General features: G+C 42.0%; 1 protein-coding gene across 1 annotated transcript; it reads left to right on the top strand.

The window, feature by feature from the left end:
- The first annotated feature begins 105 nt into the window (after window positions 1–105).
- Window positions 106–19,096, top strand: LOC591612 (activator of basal transcription 1). Its single transcript, XM_030973816.1, has 3 exons — window positions 106–221; window positions 15,477–15,799; window positions 18,045–19,096. The coding sequence occupies exons 2-3, from the start codon at window positions 15,493–15,495 to the stop codon at window positions 18,539–18,541; spliced, it is 804 nt and encodes a 267-aa protein (XP_030829676.1). The 5' UTR covers window positions 106–221; window positions 15,477–15,492; the 3' UTR covers window positions 18,542–19,096.
- Window positions 19,097–20,786: the final 1,690 nt, after the last annotated feature.

Below are 20,786 nucleotides of genomic sequence, written 5' to 3'. Positions count from 1 at the left end.
AAAGTAGATATTTTATTTAATTTATCTTTTTTTTGAAATAAATAAAAATTAAGTTGGCTAATTTTAAAATGGCAGCCCCCATTATCCATGCTTACCGCTGCATATCATATGTACACACGTACACGTACCCGTGGGCTGTGAATGTTCAAATTTTAACCAATATTCGTGATTAATCTATTTCTTTAATTACAACTGGAATCTTCATAGAGTCTATCTTTAATGTAAGTGTTAAGCATACGCGGAACAACTTTAGAATACCCCACCATGCGAACTAAAGGTTTTTTTTTGATCCGCCAACCCAACGCTTCAACTTGTTAAAGTAGACCTACTACAACTTGGTGCCGAGATATATATAGTTTTGAATGGAAATCGCAATCGTGCCGCCAACGTGCCAACGAGCCAACATGAGTTGAGAGACTGAATTTATATCGCCAACGTGCCAACGTGCCAACGAGCCAACATGAGTTGAGAGACTTGAATTTATATCGCCTACGTGCCAACGTGCCAACATGAGTTGAGAGACTTGAATTTATATAGCCAACGTGCCAACGTGCCAACGAGCCAACATGAGTTGAGAGACTTGAATTTATATCGCCAACGTGCCAACGTGCCAACATGAGTTGAGAGTTTTGAATTTATATCGCCAACGTGCCAACGTGCCAACGAGCCAACATGAGTTGAGAGACTTGAATTTATATCGCCAACGTGCCAACGTGCCAACGAGCCAACATGAGTTGAGAGTTTTGAATTTATATCGCCAACGTGCCAACGTGCCAACGAGCCAACATGAGTTGAGAGTCTTGAATTTATATCGCCAACGTGCCAACGTGCCAACGAGCCAACATGAGTTGAGAGTCTTGAATTTATATCGCCAACGTGCCAACGTGCCAACGAGCCAACATGAGTTGAGAGACTTGAATTTATATCGCCAACGTGCCAACGTGCCAACATGAGTTGAGAGACTTGAAGATAAATCGCCAACGTGCCAACGTGCCAACGAGCAAACATGAGTTGAGAGACTTGAATTTATATCGCCAACGTGCCAACGTGCCAACATGAGTTGAGAGACTTGAAGTTAAATCGCCAACGTGCCAACGTGCCAACGAATCAACATGAGTTGAGAGACTTGAATTTTTAGCGCCAACGTGCCAATTACGTGCCAACGAGCCAACATGAGTTGAGAGACTTGAATTTATATTGCCAACGTGCCAACGAGCCATAGTTGAGAGACTTGAAGTTAAATCGCCATCGTCTTGGAAAAGGGCTTATGAGAATGAAAAGAGACTGTTTTCATAAATAAGAAGGAGACTGTTTTCACAGATGAAAAAGGGCATTTATGAGAAAGGGAAGGGGCTCTTTTTTTAAATGGGGGCACTTATTAGAAAGGAAAGGGGGCACATGTGAAGATATAAGGTGCGCTTATCAGATTTGAATAGGGCAATTATCAGAGGTGAAAAGGGGCGCTTCTCGTATCTGAAAAGAGGCACTTAAATTATTACAGATTATAAAGGGCACTTATGAGAATGGAAAATGAACACTTAATGGGAACTTGTCGAACGAAAAGGGGTACGTGTAAAGAAGAGGGTTTTTATGTCAGAGGTGGAAAGGGGAAGGGGCACTTTTAAATATTAATAGGGGCACTTTTCAAAGTAAAAGGGGCACTTTTTATGTAAAAAGGGGCACTTCTTACAAAGTTAAAAGGGCATTTTTCCTGTTTTAAAAGGGGCACTTTTGGAGAACTTGATAAAGTGGGGGGGGGGGGGCACTGTGCCCCCCTCCCGGGAGCGCCGCCTCTGATAAACATACATACAACGTACATCACACATAATTATGTGTATATACTTTTATAAACGTTATAATTTTAAATGAAAGTTTCGCTTGTACCAGTTAAATATTCGTCTAATAGTAAAATATCCTAAGCACTAAATGACTAATCGAAACTGTTTTATACTCGACCAAATGTAAAACGTTTTGTTAACTATAAAGGTCAGGCGATATTCATCCTATTTCATATACAATCATATGAACGAATTATCTCATGACTGCTCTCCTAATTTGGTAAGTGGGTTATTTACATAATATGTTTGCCATTTTCTCTGTTATTTATTTTGGTTTACAAAATATTAACGCTGTTGATTATGCTTCAACTGCAAGCTTGACTGCTGATACCGAGTGATAAGTTATACTTATAATGATAGTGAAACAAGGCATTTCCAGAATCTGTAGTAGTACCTAGTAGTAGTACTACTACTACTACTAAAGTTCAAAGCTTGCGCGCTTCGCGCGAGAGGGGAAAACTGATTTCAGACAAGGATTAAGAGTCGAGAATGGTACAACGAATCGTCTTCTTTCTCTATGAATTTAATGAAACGTCAAAGCTTGCGCGTTTCGCGCGAGAGGGGGGGGGGTGGGAATGATTTCAGACAAGGATTAAGAGTTAAGAATGGTACAATGAATCGTCTTTTTTTTCTAATAATTTTTGAAAGGTCAAAGCTTACGCGCTTCGCGCGGGTTTTCCATATCCACCGCTCCTTATGTATTTGTTTGTTTAAAACTTCTTTTATCTTCTTTTTCTAATTTCCTCATGTTATTCTTTATTTCTCTTTCTTTTCCATTTACATTTTGCTTATTAGCACCTGTCTTTCCTTATGGTATTTTTTATTTCCTCCTTCTTTTAAATTTTCTTTCCATATTATTATTTTGTTTAATCTTCCATTTCTATCTTTCCACAAGTTATTCTTTGTTTTAAACACCCAAGGACACCAGGTCCCCGTCACCCTAAGCACTGGAGTTTGCGTTACCTGTAACTCTCACCCTAATCCTAACCCTAGGACACCGGGTCCCGCGTCACCCGAGGACACCGGAATTTGCGTTACCCTAACTCTAACTCTAACTCTCACCCTAACCCTAACCCTAGGACACCAGGTCCCGCATCACCCTCCGGAGTTTGCGTTACCCTACCTCTCACCCTAACCCTAACCCTAGGACACCGGGTCCCGCGTCACCCTAAGACACCGGGTCCCGCGTCACCCTAGGACGCCGGAGTTTGCGTTACCCTAACTCTCACCCTAACCCTAACCCTAGGACACGGGTCCCGCGTCAGCCTAGGACTCCGGGTCCCACGTCACCCTAGGACAACGGGTCCCGTGTCACCCTAGGACACCGGAGTTTGCGTTACCCTAACTCTAACTCTCACCCTAACCCTAACCCTAGGACGCCGGGTCCCGCGTCACCCTAGGACACCGGAGTTTGCGTTACCCTAACTCTCACCCTAACCCTAACCCTAGGACACCGGGTCCCGCGTCACCCTAGGACACCGGGTCCCGCGTCACCCTAGGACACCGGGTCCCGCATCACCCTAGGACACCGGGTCCCGCGTCACCCTAGGACACCGGAGTTTGCGTTACCCTAACTCTCACCCTAACCCTAACCCTAGGACACCGGGTCCCGCGTCACCCTAGGACACCGGGTCCCGCGTCACCCTAGGACACCGGGTCCCGCATCACCCTAGGACACCGGGTCCCGCGTCACCCTAGGACACCGGGTCCCGCGTCACCCTAGGACACCGGAGTTTGCGTTACCCTAACTCTCACCCTAACCCTAACCCTAGGACACCGGGTCCCGCGTCACCCTAGGACACCGGGTCCCGCATCACCCTAGGACACCGGGTCCCGCGTCACCCTAGGACACCGGAGTTTGCGTTACCCTAACTCTCACCCTAACCCTAACCCTAGGACACCGGGTCCCGCGTCACCCTAGGACACCGGGTCCCGCGTCACCCTAGGACACCGGAGTTTGGTTACCCTAACGCTCACCCTAACCCTAACCCTAGGACACCGGGTCCCGCGTCACCCTAGGACACTGGAGTTTGCGTTACCCTAACTCTCACCCTAACCCTAACCCTAGGACACCAGGTCCCGCGTCACCCTAGGACACCGGGTCCCGCGTCACCCTAGGACACCGGAGTTTGCGTTACCCTAACTCTCACCCTAACCCTAACCCTAGGACACCGGGTCCCGCGTCACCCTAGGACACCGGGTCCCGCGTCACCCTAGGACACCGGAGTTTGCGTTACCCTAACTCTCACCCTAACCCTAACCCTAGGACACTGGGTCCCGCGTCACCCTAGGACATCTGGTCCCGCGCCACCCTAGGACACTGGAGTTTGCGTTACTAACTCTAACCCTAACCATAGGACACCGGGTTCTGCGTTACCCTAACTCTCACCCTAACCCTAACCCTAGGACACCGGGTCCCATTTCTGTTTCATTTTCTTCTTCTTTTGCAGTTTTACAAATATATAACAAACAAAACATTTTTATACATGACAAAAGAGATTGTGAAACAAAGTAAGGTTGGCTGTAACTAATCAGAAACATCAATCAGGTTTATTTTTTATTGCTTGATTTTCTTTTTCTTTTTCAGTTTTACAAATATATAACAAACAAATCATTGAACATTTATACATGACAAAAGATTAAACAAAGTATTAAGGTTGGCCGTAACTAATCGAAAACATCAAACAGGAGGGTTGACAAAGTAAGCAAAGCTTGAAAGTATGACTGCCCTCAATGGATACATAATAATACAAATATGGAGACAAAAATATTGGTAAAATGGAAAAAAAAGAGAGAGGGAGAAAAAAGGGAAGAAAAAAAATTAGTAGGGGGTGTACATCAAAATGTACAGATTTTGGCTTAACTTTAGAATACCCCACCAAAACGTAGTATCTCCGTTGGTCGCCAACGCGCCAACGTACCAATTTAGTGTAGATCTAGTCCCTTCCTTTCGTATTCGTGACCAGTTTCTGAATTTGCTAACGCATCAAGTCGAGCATGGAAATATGGTTATTTGCTATGTTTTAACTCCTTCCTATTACCTCTTACACATCAAAGTATTTTATTTATAGATTGTTAAAGATGTTCTCACCTTAGTTGGAATGTTTTACTCTTTATATTGCTTGAAAATCGTCAAAAAGCAATGTAACAACTGTCGGAAAGTATCAGTAAAGAGTGAAAAAAAATCGGAAACTTATGGTGTCCATTAAATGGCAAACAAAGAAAGGAAATAAGGCGCGTTGGCGCGTTGGCACGTTGGCCCGTCCCTCATTGACAAACTGAATTAAAATATGAAATAAGTAGCCTAAAAGTAATGGGGGAAAAAAATCAGGAACTTGTGGTGTACTTTAAATGGCAAACAAAGAAAGGAAATAAGGCGCGTTGGCGCGTTGGCACGTTGGCCCGTCCCTCATTGCCAAACGAAAATAATATAGGAAATAAGGAGCGTTGGCACGTTGGTCCGTCCGTCATCTGGCCATTGACCGAATAAGGAATATAACATTCACATTTGTCTTTCTAGGCACGATGGGGATTTACAATTTTATTTCTTTAAAAGTACTTGGGGGAGCTGTTTCAAATTAATGCGATATGAAATTAATGATTGAAATGTCACGTTATTAACTTCATGTTTCAGTGTTAGTACGTTGGCATGATGGCGATTTATGATCCATTGTCAGTACGTTGGCACGCCGCTGGTGATTGAAATTTCATTAATAATTAGAAAACAAAGAGGATTTGATTTGTTGTACCATTCTCGACTCTTATTTCTTGTCTGAATTCAGTTTTCCCCCGCCCGCGCGAAGCGCGGAAGCTTTTGCCTTTCATCAATTATTGGAGAAAGAAGACGATTTGATGTACCATTCTTGACTCCTTATTCTTGTCTGAATTCAGTTCCCGCCACTCCCCCCCCCCCCCCCCCTCTCGCGCGAAGCGCGCAAGCTTTGACCTTTCATTAAATTATTAGAGAAAGAAGACGATTCGTTGTACCATTCTCGACTCTTAATCCTTGTCTGAAGTCAGGTTCCCCCCCTCCTGCGTGAAGCGTGGAAGCTTTGGTGTTTCATTAATCGGTTCCCCCCACCCTCCCCCCCTCCCCCCGCGCAAAGCATGGAAGGTTTTAGCTTTCATTAATTATTAGAGAAAGAAGACGATTTGTTGTATCATACAGACTCTTATTTTATGTCCTAATTCAGTTTCCTCGATCCCCCGCCCCCCCCCCCCCCCTCCCCTCCTGCGCCTCGGACATCTAGGATCGTTGGCAGGCAAAACAATCTCGGCAAAGTTTTGTTCAACACATGCATGTTGGTGAGAGACAACGACCAACGATGTGCTGCTACGCACAGGGTTTGGTGACGTCACACAGTGTGGACATCGTTGGCAGACAACCCAATCCTGGCAAAGTCATCAAAGGAGAGAGGAATGAAGTACAGAACAATAGAAAGAGTCTATAGTCCGAAGACAGATGAGAATTAAAGAGAATTATTATTATTAATATTATCATTATTGATAATATTAAAAAGAAGAATAAGAGAAATGGGAGAAGATGAAGATCGGAGAACAAGTAGGGCCTAGTGGTCGTGGGTAAAACAAATTGAAAACAAAAGAAAGGGGAATAGATCGAGGAATAATACTACAACAATGATAACAATAAGGGTGCGCATGCGCACATGGTAACGTTAGGTGAATGTAAATCGGCAAAGCAGTGAATTGGCTCAATATAGCGTTAAGATTTTTTAATGCCTGATTTATGTCTTAGTTTCAGAGAAAAAAACGTTGGGAGAATTTACTGTTAATCACTGTTAGAGAGTGTTGCACACTGCACAGTGACGCCTTCAAAGAAAACCATAAATATCTTTGTGGTTTAATTGAGAAGATGAAGATCAAAGGAGAAGAAAAAGAAGAAGAAGTGGTCGTGGGTAAAACAAATTGAAAACAAGAAAAGAGGAATAGAGGAATAATATACTATAACCATAATATATCAATAAAATCAATCTACCACAAAAATCTGTACATTTTGATGTACACCCCCTACTAATTTTTTTTCTTCCCTTTTTTCTCCCTCTCTCTTTTTTTCCATTTTACCAATATTTTTGTCTCCATATTTGTATTATTATGTATCCATTGAGGGTAGTCATACTTTCAAGCTTTGCTTACTTTGTCAACCCTCCTGTTTGATGTTTTCGATTAGTTACGGCCAACCTTAATACTTTGTTTAATCTTTTGTCATGTATAAATGTTCAATGATTTGTTTGTTATATATTTGTAAAACTGAAAAAGAAAAAGAAAATCAAGCAATAAAAAATAAACCTGATTGATGTTTCTGATTAGTTACAGCCAACCTTACTTTGTTTCACAATCTCTTTTGTCATGTATAAAAATGTTTTGTTTGTTATATATTTGTAAAACTGCAAAAGAAGAAGAAAATGAAACAGAAATGGGACCCGGTGTCCTAGGGTTAGGGTTAGGGTGAGAGTTAGGGTAACGCAGAACCCGGTGTCCTATGGTTAGGGTTAGAGTTAGTAACGCAAACTCCAGTGTCCTAGGGTGGCGCGGGACCAGATGTCCTAGGGTGACGCGGGACCCAGTGTCCTAGGGTTAGGGTTAGGGTGAGAGTTAGGGTAACGCAAACTCCGGTGTCCTAGGGTGACGCGGGACCCGGTGTCCTAGGGTGACGCGGGACCCGGTGTCCTAGGGTTAGGGTTAGGGTGAGAGTTAGGGTAACGCAAACTCCGGTGTCCTAGGGTGACGCGGGACCCGGTGTCCTAGGGTGACGCGGGACCTGGTGTCCTAGGGTTAGGGTTAGGGTGAGAGTTAGGGTAACGCAAACTCCAGTGTCCTAGGGTGACGCGGGACCCGGTGTCCTAGGGTTAGGGTTAGGGTGAGCGTTAGGGTAACCAAACTCCGGTGTCCTAGGGTGACGCGGGACCCGGTGTCCTAGGGTGACGCGGGACCCGGTGTCCTAGGGTTAGGGTTAGGGTGAGAGTTAGGGTAACGCAAACTCCGGTGTCCTAGGGTGACGCGGGACCCGGTGTCCTAGGGTGATGCGGGACCCGGTGTCCTAGGGTGACGCGGGACCCGGTGTCCTAGGGTTAGGGTTAGGGTGAGAGTTAGGGTAACGCAAACTCCGGTGTCCTAGGGTGACGCGGGACCCGGTGTCCTAGGGTGACGCGGGACCCGGTGTCCTAGGGTGATGCGGGACCCGGTGTCCTAGGGTGACGCGGGACCCGGTGTCCTAGGGTGACGCGGGACCCGGTGTCCTAGGGTTAGGGTTAGGGTGAGAGTTAGGGTAACGCAAACTCCGGTGTCCTAGGGTGACGCGGGACCCGGTGTCCTAGGGTGATGCGGGACCCGGTGTCCTAGGGTGACGCGGGACCCGGTGTCCTAGGGTGACGCGGGACCCGGTGTCCTAGGGTTAGGGTTAGGGTGAGAGTTAGGGTAACGCAAACTCCGGTGTCCTAGGGTGACGCGGGACCCGGCGTCCTAGGGTTAGGGTTAGGGTGAGAGTTAGAGTTAGGGTAACGCAAACTCCGGTGTCCTAGGGTGACACGGGACCCGTTGTCCTAGGGTGACGTGGGACCCGGAGTCCTAGGCTGACGCGGGACCCGTGTCCTAGGGTTAGGGTTAGGGTGAGAGTTAGGGTAACGCAAACTCCGGCGTCCTAGGGTGACGCGGGACCCGGTGTCTTAGGGTGACGCGGGACCCGGTGTCCTATGGTTAGGGTTAGGGTGAGAGGTAGGGTAACGCAAACTCCGGAGGGTGATGCGGGACCTGGTGTCCTAGGGTTAGGGTTAGGGTGAGAGTTAGAGTTAGAGTTAGGGTAACGCAAATTCCGGTGTCCTCGGGTGACGCGGGACCCGGTGTCCTAGGGTTAGGATTAGGGTGAGAGTTACAGGTAACGCAAACTCCAGTGCTTAGGGTGACGGGGACCTGGTGTCCTTGGGTGTTTAAAACAAAGAATAACTTGTGGAAAGATAGAAATGGAAGATTAAACAAAATAATAATATGGAAAGAAAATTTAAAAGAAGGAGGAAATAAAAAATACCATAAGGAAAGACAGGTGCTAATAAGCAAAATGTAAATGGAAAAGAAAGAGAAATAAAGAATAACATGAGGAAATTAGAAAAAGAAGATAAAAGAAGTTTTAAACAAACAAATACATAAGGAGCGGTGGATATGGAAAACCCGCGCGAAGCGCGTAAGCTTTGACCTTTCAAAAATTATTAGAAAAAAAAGACGATTCATTGTACCATTCTTAACTCTTAATCCTTGTCTGAAATCATTCCCACCCCCCCCCTCTCGCGCGAAACGCGCAAGCTTTGACGTTTCATTAAATTCATAGAGAAAGAAGACGATTCGTTGTACCATTCTCGACTCTTAATCCTTGTCTGAAATCAGTTTTCCCCTCTCGCGCGAAGCGCGCAAGCTTTGAACTTTAGTAGTAGTAGTAGTACTACTACTAGGTACTACTACAGATTCTGGAAATGCCTTGTTTCACTATCATTATAAGTATAACTTATCACTCGGTATCAGCAGTCAAGCTTGCAGTTGAAGCATAATCAACAGCGTTAATATTTTGTAAACCAAAATAAATAACAGAGAAAATGGCAAACATATTATGTAAATAACCCACTTACCAAATTAGGAGAGCAGTCATGAGATAATTCGTTCATATGATTGTATATGAAATAGGATGAATATCGCCTGACCTTTATAGTTAACAAAACGTTTTACATTTGGTCGAGTATAAAACAGTTTCGATTAGTCATTTAGTGCTTAGGATATTTTACTATTAGACGAATATTTAACTGGTACAAGCGAAACTTTCATTTAAAATTATAACGTTTATAAAAGTATATACACATAATTATGTGTGATGTACGTTGTATGTATGTTTATCAGAGGCGGCGCTCCCGGGAGGGGGGCACAGTGCCCCCCCCCCCCACTTTATCAAGTTCTCCAAAAGTGCCCCTTTTAAAACAGGAAAAATGCCCTTTTAACTTTGTAAGAAGTGCCCCTTTTTACATAAAAAGTGCCCCTTTTACTTTGAAAAGTGCCCCTATTAATATTTAAAAGTGCCCCTTCCCCTTTCCACCTCTGACATAAAAACCCTCTTCTTTACACGTACCCCTTTTCGTTCGACAAGTTCCCATTAAGTGTTCATTTTCCATTCTCATAAGTGCCCTTTATAATCTGTAATAATTTAAGTGCCTCTTTTCAGATACGAGAAGCGCCCCTTTTCACCTCTGATAATTGCCCTATTCAAATCTGATAAGCGCACCTTATATCTTCACATGTGCCCCCTTTCCTTTCTAATAAGTGCCCCCATTTAAAAAAAGAGCCCCTTCCCTTTCTCATAAATGCCCTTTTTCATCTGTGAAAACAGTCTCCTTCTTATTTATGAAAACAGTCTCTTTTCATTCTCATAAGCCCTTTTCCAAGACGATGGCGATTTAACTTCAAGTCTCTCAACTATGGCTCGTTGGCACGTTGGCAATATAAATTCAAGTCTCTCAACTCATGTTGGCTCGTTGGCACGTAATTGGCACGTTGGCGCTAAAAATTCAAGTCTCTCAACTCATGTTGATTCGTTGGCACGTTGGCACGTTGGCGATTTAACTTCAAGTCTCTCAACTCATGTTGGCACGTTGGCACGTTGGCGATATAAATTCAAGTCTCTCAACTCATGTTTGCTCGTTGGCACGTTGGCACGTTGGCGATTTATCTTCAAGTCTCTCAACTCATGTTGGCACGTTGGCACGTTGGCGATATAAATTCAAGTCTCTCAACTCATGTTGGCTCGTTGGCACGTTGGCACGTTGGCGATATAAATTCAAGACTCTCAACTCATGTTGGCTCGTTGGCACGTTGGCACGTTGGCGATATAAATTCAAGACTCTCAACTCATGTTGGCTCGTTGGCACGTTGGCACGTTGGCGATATAAATTCAAAACTCTCAACTCATGTTGGCTCGTTGGCACGTTGGCACGTTGGCGATATAAATTCAAGTCTCTCAACTCATGTTGGCTCGTTGGCACGTTGGCACGTTGGCGATATAAATTCAAAACTCTCAACTCATGTTGGCACGTTGGCACGTTGGCGATATAAATTCAAGTCTCTCAACTCATGTTGGCTCGTTGGCACGTTGGCACGTTGGCTATATAAATTCAAGTCTCTCAACTCATGTTGGCACGTTGGCACGTAGGCGATATAAATTCAAGTCTCTCAACTCATGTTGGCTCGTTGGCACGTTGGCACGTTGGCGATATAAATTCAGTCTCTCAACTCATGTTGGCTCGTTGGCACGTTGGCGGCACGATTGCGATTTCCATTCAAAACTATATATATCTCGGCACCAAGTTGTAGTAGGTCTACTTTAACAAGTTGAAGCGTTGGGTTGGCGGATCAAAAAAAAACCTTTAGTTCGCATGGTGGGGTATTCTAAAGTTGTTCCCAGATTTTTGTGGTAGATTGATTTTATTGATATATTATGGTTATAGTATATTATTCCTCTATTCCTCTTTTCTTGTTTTCAATTTGTTTTACCCACGACCACTTCTTCTTCTTTTTCTTCTCCTTTGATCTTCATCTTCTCAATTAAACCACAAAGATATTTATGGTTTTCTTTGAAGGCGTCACTGTGCAGTGTGCAACACTCTCTAACAGTGATTAACAGTAAATTCTCCCAACGTTTTTTTCTCTGAAACTAAGACATAAATCAGGCATTAAAAAATCTTAACGCTATATTGAGCCAATTCACTGCTTTGCCGATTTACATTCACCTAACGTTACCATGTGCGCATGCGCACCCTTATTGTTATCATTGTTGTAGTATTATTCCTCGATCTATTCCCCTTTCTTTTGTTTTCAATTTGTTTTACCCACGACCACTAGGCCCTACTTGTTCTCCGATCTTCATCTTCTCCCATTTCTCTTATTCTTCTTTTTAATATTATCAATAATGATAATATTAATAATAATAATTCTCTTTAATTCTCATCTGTCTTCGGACTATAGACTCTTTCTATTGTTCTGTACTTCATTCCTCTCTCCTTTGATGACTTTGCCAGGATTGGGTTGTCTGCCAACGATGTCCACACTGTGTGACGTCACCAAACCCTGTGCGTAGCAGCACATCGTTGGTCGTTGTCTCTCACCAACATGCATGTGTTGAACAAAACTTTGCCGAGATTGTTTTGCCTGCCAACGATCCTAGATGTCCGAGGCGCAGGAGGGGGAGGGGGGGGGGGGCAGGCGCGGATCCAGGAACCCATTTCTATCGGCCCGGCTATGGCAACCCCTTTGTGTAAAAACTAGATAAACTCAGTTTATCAGAAAAACTGTGTTTATCAATGATAAACTCAGTTTATCAACTGATAAACTGAGTTTTTCTGATAAACTGTGTTTATCTGTTGATAAACTGAGTTTATCTGAGAAAAACAGAGTTTATCTGAGAAAAACAGAGTTTATCTAGTTTTTACACAAAGGGGTTGCCATAGCCGGGCCGATAGAAATGGGTTCCTGGATCCGCGCCTGGGGGGGGGGGGGGGGGGGGGGGGGGGGGGGGGGGGGGGGGGGCGGGGGATCGAGGAAACTGAATTAGGACATAAAATAAGAGTCTGTATGATACAACAAATCGTCTTCTTTCTCTAATAATTAATGAAAGCTAAAACCTTCCATGCTTTGCGCGGGGGGAGGGGGGGAGGGTGGGGGGAACCGATTAATGAAACACCAAAGCTTCCACGCTTCACGCAGGAGGGGGGGAACCTGACTTCAGACAAGGATTAAGAGTCGAGAATGGTACAACGAATCGTCTTCTTTCTCTAATAATTTAATGAAAGGTCAAAGCTTGCGCGCTTCGCGCGAGAGCGGGGGGGGGGGGGGGGGGGAGTGGCGGGAACTGAATTCAGACAAGAATAAGGAGTCAAGAATGGTACATCAAATCGTCTTCTTTCTCCAATAATTGATGAAAGGCAAAAGCTTCCGCGCTTCGCGCGGGCGGGGGAAAACTGAATTCAGACAAGAAATAAGAGTCGAGAATGGTACAACAAATCAAATCCTCTTTGTTTTCTAATTATTAATGAAATTTCAATCACCAGCGGCGTGCCAACGTACTGACAATGGATCATAAATCGCCATCATGCCAACGTACTAACACTGAAACATGAAGTTAATAACGTGACATTTCAATCATTAATTTCATATCGCATTAATTTGAAACAGCTCCCCCAAGTACTTTTAAAGAAATAAAATTGTAAATCCCCATCGTGCCTAGAAAGACAAATGTGAATGTTATATTCCTTATTCGGTCAATGGCCAGATGACGGACGGACCAACGTGCCAACGCTCCTTATTTCCTATATTATTTTCGTTTGGCAATGAGGGACGGGCCAACGTGCCAACGCGCCAACGCGCCTTATTTCCTTTCTTTGTTTGCCATTTAAAGTACACCACAAGTTCCTGATTTTTTTTCCCCCATTACTTTTAGGCTACTTATTTCATATTTTAATTCAGTTTGTCAATGAGGGACGGGCCAACGTGCCAACGCGCCAACGCGCCTTATTTCCTTTCTTTGTTTGCCATTTAATGGACACCATAAGTTTCCGATTTTTTTTCACTCTTTACTGATACTTTCCGACAGTTGTTACATTGCTTTTTGACGATTTTCAAGCAATATAAAGAGTAAAACATTCCAACTAAGGTGAGAACATCTTTAACAATCTATAAATAAAATACTTTGATGTGTAAGAGGTAATAGGAAGGAGTTAAAACATAGCAAATAACCATATTTCCATGCTCGACTTGATGCGTTAGCAAATTCAGAAACTGGTCACGAATACGAAAGGAAGGGACTAGATCTACACTAAATTGGTACGTTGGCGCGTTGGCGACCAACGGAGATACTACGTTTTGGTGGGGTATTCTAAAGTTAAGCCGCATACGCTTATGTATTTGATAGTCGATATATGGGATTGGAAACAATGAAGGAGATAACATGCGCCGTAGGCGTAGCTAGCTAGAGCCGCGCCGCCGCGCCACTACTGTCCCCTTCACTGGCCTTATGGCATGCGCATCGGGGTAGTCCGGGCGACTGCGACTGGCATTTGCCATTTGCATTGCCCACGCCCGGCAATGCCATGCCATGGTGTTGTTGTCGTGTGTGACAAAATGAAGCGCTATTATCTGTTTGTGCAGGGCGAATACCAATGTCATGTCATGATGATGGTTTCCTATTTTTTCCTGATGATGCCGTTGTCTTTCACTCTTATTGATTTTAATTTGTTTTTGTTCGACATTTGAAATTTAATATTTAATATTTAATATTTAATATTTTCGCTTAGATTTCTAGTCCTAAGCTTTTCTAGAGCTATAGAGTAAAGTACCCGGTTTTCGGCCACTTAAGACAAAATCCTATTTATGGACTCTTTACTTCCTATTTATTATCATTTCTTGTTCAAATCATGAAGCAAATATTATTATTATTTAAACAAAAAAAGAATCCCCCAAAAAAATCACGAATTGCCATGACAATATTCATTTCAATTTTCACTGTTTTGGAGCCGGTTATCGGCCGAGCGTTTCAGTTTACGGCCGCATGTACAAAGTCAATAGGAAGCGCTCGCGCGCGCCGTGCGTTTCTGCGCTGATGTATAGCACAAGCGGGCGGAGCAGGTATCCCACGCCGGAGCTCCCGGGTGCTCGCCTGACCGAATACAGGCACAGCGGTGATCGGAAGTTGGAATCTGAATTAGACGGACATATCGTGTGTGCGTCGCGGTGTGCGGCTGCATTGATTTAATACATGCGATGAGATACTTTTGAGCTTGCGACCAGCACAAAATCGGGCTCTATATCTGAAAAATACTTGAAATAAAGCTCATTTTATCGTACCCATATTTCTTACATACACGCGTAAGAAACTCGATTTTTCAGATTTGGGTAGCGGGACCGCCGATTACATCGCTAAAATGTGATATTTTACGATATATTTTTCATTGCAAATGTGGTTCTTCAGTGACACTGGCATGGTATGGTATGTGTGGGATATGTGTTGTGCTATTATGCGATGTATTTTAAAGTGATTTTACCATGTATCCAACCAATTGGCCGAAAACCGGAGCTGACCGATTACCGGGTACTTTACTCTAGATCTATTTATAGTTTAACTTTTTAATTTTATTGATTATGATCTGATGACTAGTGATGCGTGATAAAATTGTGGTGGCATTGCCATTATTATCATGATCCGTGTCCCCTCTCATTTCTCTACACAGCTAGCTTTATTGGCAATAAATAATAAATAATATTGTGTCTGTGTGCGGGGGACTTTGATCCACCTCCATAGACTTTGCACGCAATCGTATGTGTGTGTACACTGTGAATGAGAGGGGACTTCGATGACGATAAGGCCATTGTGATTAAAAAAAACATGCTCTTCGGCTTCACATTTTTTTTTGACATTTATTTTAAATTTAATCGTAGATCTAGAAATTCTAGAGTCTTGACCCTAATATAATAATAAAGACAAAGAAATAAGACGGTGACTTGAAAATCAACTGAGCCATGGAATATGTTATTGTTGTATTCTATTTTAGTGTCATTGCTTCATTCGCTCATAAATTTTCTGTCTCTTCTCTGCAGCAAGAGCAAGTGCAAAATGATGGACCAAGATGAAGAAGAAATGCCGCAAGAGCTGAACGATTACATCTCTGGAGAGGATGAAGATGAAGATGAAGATGAAGATCACAATGAAGATCAGGAGGATGATCAGGAGGAGGATATTGCCTTTGAAAGGCTGCAAGCTGAGCAAGCCGAGGAATCCAAAGGAGAGGGCACGATGAAGAAAACGTCCAAACCAGGGATCGTCTACTTGAGCCGCATACCCCCACTGATGAGACCACAGAGGATCAAGAGGATATTCTCCCAATATGGCGATGTTGGACGTGTGTTCTTACAAGCCGAAGGTAATTAATAGATCTTGATATCTTGAGGGTTTTGCTGTGCAGGTGGCGCATTTACAGTGTATGTGACCAGATTTGCTATGCTCAACCAGATAATCTTTTAATGATGTAAAATTTATATCAATGTTTAGAGCATGAAGTGAGCATTCAAAACATGTGAGTAAAGTAATAAATCTCCTTACTTAAACAAAATACATGTACAGTACTCATATGATTTATAAACATTCCTTGAGGAACTGGAGATTTGAGATTTAGTACATATTTTCTTCTCAGATGACTTTGAACAATTATAAACAAATGAGAAACAGAATGTCACTGACTAAAACTAACTACAATGTATGGTAGCCACAGTTGATGTGCATGGAATTGAGTGACATACATGTACAGGTACATTGTATTTTATCTGATCTGCATTTTATTGTTCAAGAGAATAGTTGTAAGTGTTTCATGGATATCATACCTTGTTAAAGTAGGCATAAAGTTATACAAAACTTATTTGCCCCTCGGTGTCTGCTAGTGGGTTACTCTTGAATTTGGCGTTGTGCAGTTACGGATGAACATGCACAGTTGAATAGTTCATCAGGATTTAACTTGTCCTTCTTCAGTGACCAGTACTTGTCAAGATTTGATTTGAAAGAATTGAGTGATGGACTTTCTGCTACATATGATGGGAGACCATTCCATTCATTTACTACTCTCTGTGAAAAAGAGCTCTGCCTCAATTTAGATTTTACATATTTCTTTTGTAGTTTGAACTGGTGACCTCTTGTTACTGTGACAGTGGTACGATGAAAGAAATTAGTTGACTGGAGGTCGTTGATTCCATGCATTATCTTATAGACCTGTAGCATGTCGCTTCTATGACGTCTGTATGATAATGAAGGCAATTTTAGTTGCTCTAGGCGTAACTTGTACTGAAGACTTCTGAGAGGTTGAAGGAGTTTAGTTGCACGACGTTGAACTTTTTCCACTTTGAGAATATGTTTCTTCTTATAAGGGTGCCACACGGGAGAGCAGTATTCTAGTGCTGGTCTCACAATTGACTTATATAACTGTGTGAGTCCCTTGTTGTCCATAGTTGAAAAAGTACGCTTGATGATACCTAATTTCCGGTTTGCAGCATTGCAAGCAGTGTCAATGTGATTTGAAAAGGACATTTTATCATCAAATATTACTCCCAGATCCTTTTCATGATGAACTGCAGGTAATGGCTTGTTAACATCATTCATTGTGTAGTCACACAAGGGATTACTTCTTCCATAGTGGATGACTTTGCATTTCTCAATGTTGAAAGGGAGTTGCCATGTTCTAGACCGTACAAGAAGGTTGTTTAGTTCCGATTGAAGTGTCTTTCCATCGTCGATGTTAGCAATTGAAGAGTAATAATAATAATAATAACAGTTCGTCCTTATATAGCGCATTTCAGGACCGCAAAGAGCTTAACTTTACATTCATTAGACTGAATAACGTCAGGCAAGTCATTCACGTAGATTAGGAAAAGGGTGGGCCCTAACACACTCCCCTGCGGTACGCCACTCATAACGTTAGATTCTGTGGATGTAATTCTGTTAACCATCACTTGTTGAGATCTTCCACTTAAAAAGGACTTGATCCAGTTCAACAGATTACCTGAGATACCGTACGACTCAATTTTCCGTAGCAACCTTTGATGTGGGACAGTGTCAAATGCTTTACTGTAGTCGGGATATATACAATGAATACTTCTTCCACTATCAAGCTCCTTGTACCAAGCTTCAGATACATTGAGTAGTTGTGTGACGCAAGATCTGCCTTTCCTAAAACCATATTGATTGTCTGTGTACAGTTCATGCCTATCCATATCAACTATCACATCTCTGATGAAGGATTCCATCATCTTGCACAAAGTACTGGTTAAGCTCACAGGATGGTAATTACTTGGTTTCCTCTTATCACCCGTTTGAAGAGTAAGCATCACTCATATTTGGTCAATGCAAGAGTTCACAGGTAGAGTCATAGAATGTCCAAGTAATTTATATGTTCAATACACATTGTGTGTACAGCACAGACATATGTACCGGTAGTAAGTTCTGGTTTATTATGGTGGATACGGTAATTGGTTTTTATAAAACAAAAATTAAGTAATTTTGTTTAATTTTTTTCTTCAATTCATTATTACATGAATACAGGGCAAGATAGAAGCTTGTTTATCATTGTAATTTATTAAATGGCACAATTTTTTTCTTTTACAATTTCTCCTAAAATACAGACAAATTCAGCCGCAAAAGTCGGAAGAAGAAAGGTGGTAGCAAGAGCAAGCGTTTCACGGAAGGTTGGATTGAATTCATGGATAAAAAAATAGCAAAGAGCATCGCCCTCACGTTCAACAACACGCCAATGGGCGGGAGGAAACGGAGTATTTATTACGAGGAGCTGTGGAACCTGAAGTACCTGCATCGCTTCCAGTGGGGTCACTTGGTGGAGCGTCTGGAGTACGAGCGCCAGGTGCGTCAGCAGCGCATCCGTACAGAGATCTCTCAGGCCAAGCGAGAGACAAACTATTACATGAAGAGCGTCGAACTCGGCGATCAGTTGGAGAAGATGGAGAAAAAGAAGAGAGAAAAGGGGAAGGAGTGGATGGCGAGGGTGCGTGCTCATAAACAGAAAGTGACCCAGGATGAGTTTGAGAAGAGCAAGCCAAGGAAGTCTGGAAAGGTGTCGAAGAACACTCTTGGCAAGATCTTCAAGAAAACAAACAAGTCATGACATGACATTCCATAAAAGAGGGGTTTGAATCAAGATAGTTATCAACAAATCCCTGTATGAACTTTGAACGCTATTTTGTAATGCCAGCGCAAACAACTACCAGTATTGTTTATTCTAGCAAAAACAATTGTGAATATTGTAGTACTCTGATACCTTTTTATGACTGGTAGTGCTGTTAAATGAGTTTGTATTGTCTTATCGGCAATAAATGCTCAGCCATGTGCACTAATACATTAAATGTACTGAAGCCTGAGGGAAGTGAAACCAAACAAATGATCCATCATTTGTACATTTATATTCCATTCTTGAAAATCCTGAATCTTATCTGTAACTTTGTGAATGTTCATGTACATATATGGTAATTTAACAAATAATGCAAGTCTCTTCGAAAGAAATATTGCTTAGTTCAATAGACTGTTGAAATAACCAAAACCAAATCCAAATTGGAAACATATACATGTAGGACAACCAACGGATTCTAGAATGTGCATACATGTACATAAACTTGTCTGCTATGTATTGATAGTCATAATAAAACTTACTGGTTTTATAGCCTGATACTCGAGTCGCACCGCCAGACCGACGCCAAACAGACCGATTCTTTGCCATAGGATGTAATGTAAAGTTTGATCAGTCTGTTGTCGGTCTCATCAATGTGACTGCGGTATGACTGAATGTTGAAGGCATTTGCATAGATCGATTAGATTCATTGCCAAAAAGTAAAGTGCATATTGTAATACACATAGGTACACTGTATGTAACTATATTACTATATAATAACAGTTTTTAGTTATCCATCTGTTCATATACATGTATGTAGGAAGTGAAGGTGATTTATACCAAAATTGTAAAGCTCACAGAGAAAAGTAACAGGATAAGTGTTCATGAAAGTAATGGAGTTCCTTTCAGTGTGGGAACTACATTGTAAGAGCTATTCCTGAAGCACCTTTTTATATGCATTTAAAGGTACTATGTAGTGCTGTAGTCAAAAGTTTAACCGTCCGGTATCCGACTGCCCATGGCGGATTCCGTTTTTTATTGGACGGTTTCGTTTTCCCGTTTTTTTAAATTTAAACAAAAAAAAATTGTTTAACCGAAAACCGTCCGGTTTTGACTGGCGTTTAAACGGAATTGGAGATATCCGTGATGTTACAGCACTAGTACTATGTCCCATTTGCAGGCCAAAAACATGAAAGGTTAAATTCCAACGGTATTTGAAAAATAATACCAATTTAGAACTTCCCTCAAAACAAAAGGGCTTGAAAATGTCTTTTAGTGGGAAAATAACGAGCATTAGTTGTCGAATCGACTTTACTGATTGCAATCATTTTAGTAATAGTCTGATTTTCAGACCCTTATTCATGTACCATGCCAAATTGTCATACGTTTTGGGCTGCGCAAACATTCAATCAGTTTAATTTGGCAATTACAAGTGGGTTATTGATGTAGGGAAATGCTCATGTACCCTTTACAGCTCATTTTATGTATGTTATTACCAAAGAAAGAAAGAAGTCAGCCAGTCAATCAATAGTATCTAACAATGAAGTGTAAAAGTAAACTGGTTTCCTTGCATAATTTGAATACTAGGACACTGCTAACGTTTAAATTTCGCAGATAGGACTTTATATTCATAATTCCTGCAAAGTTCTACAGAATTTGATGTTGGCTGCAAGAGGGATACACTACCTTTAAGGGCTAGCACTACTCCGTGTTTAAAAGATTTGTGATAATGTTGTGTAAATAATTGCTGTGTGCTCAGTATCAAGCAGTCTACTGTGGTTTATGTGCGCGTGTCATAGGTAACTGTAACCTACATTGTACATGAAAAAGGGGATATGTTAAAACAATGCATGCCAAGACAGCAACTCTTTGATAAGAAAAGACAAAAATAAAATCAAGAAATATTTATGAATAAATAAAATAATTTTATTCTACCATTTTGTTATTGCATACATTTACAATCTAGTTAGACTTTGTCAACAATATTCAATCTCTCTTATAGAAATCATAGCTAAGAAAAGTTTACGAGTAATGAGTATACAAAATAAGAAGATATTTACATGTTTTCTTAGACCTGTGTAATGCCAAGTTAATTCCATTTTGAGAACAAAACTACTGTCAACTATAGAGACATGTACATGTACATACAACAAACATTTATTTTACAAAGATTTGCTACCATAGACTAACCAAATTCCCACTTTTAATCCATGGACAAAACTCTGTACATCACATAACCATAAGA

This window comes from Strongylocentrotus purpuratus, unplaced genomic scaffold (genome assembly GCF_000002235.5).
Source record: "Strongylocentrotus purpuratus isolate Spur 01 unplaced genomic scaffold, Spur_5.0 spur5_scaffold_7, whole genome shotgun sequence".
Lineage (NCBI taxonomy): Eukaryota > Metazoa > Echinodermata > Echinoidea > Camarodonta > Strongylocentrotidae > Strongylocentrotus > Strongylocentrotus purpuratus.
Note: the sequence above shows the minus strand (reverse complement) of the source record. Positions and strands in the feature narration are given on the sequence as shown.

What these genes read in the sequence shown, in the direction of transcription:
- LOC591612 (XM_030973816.1), top strand. Translation starts at nt 15,493, where the DNA reads ATGATGGACCAAGATGAAGAAGAAATGCCGCAAGAGCTGAACGATTAC. An exon ending in TGTGTTCTTACAAGCCGAAG is followed by an intron (nt 15,800 to 18,044) that starts GTAATTAATAGA and finishes CCTAAAATACAG; the next exon opens with ACAAATTCAGCCGCAAAAGT.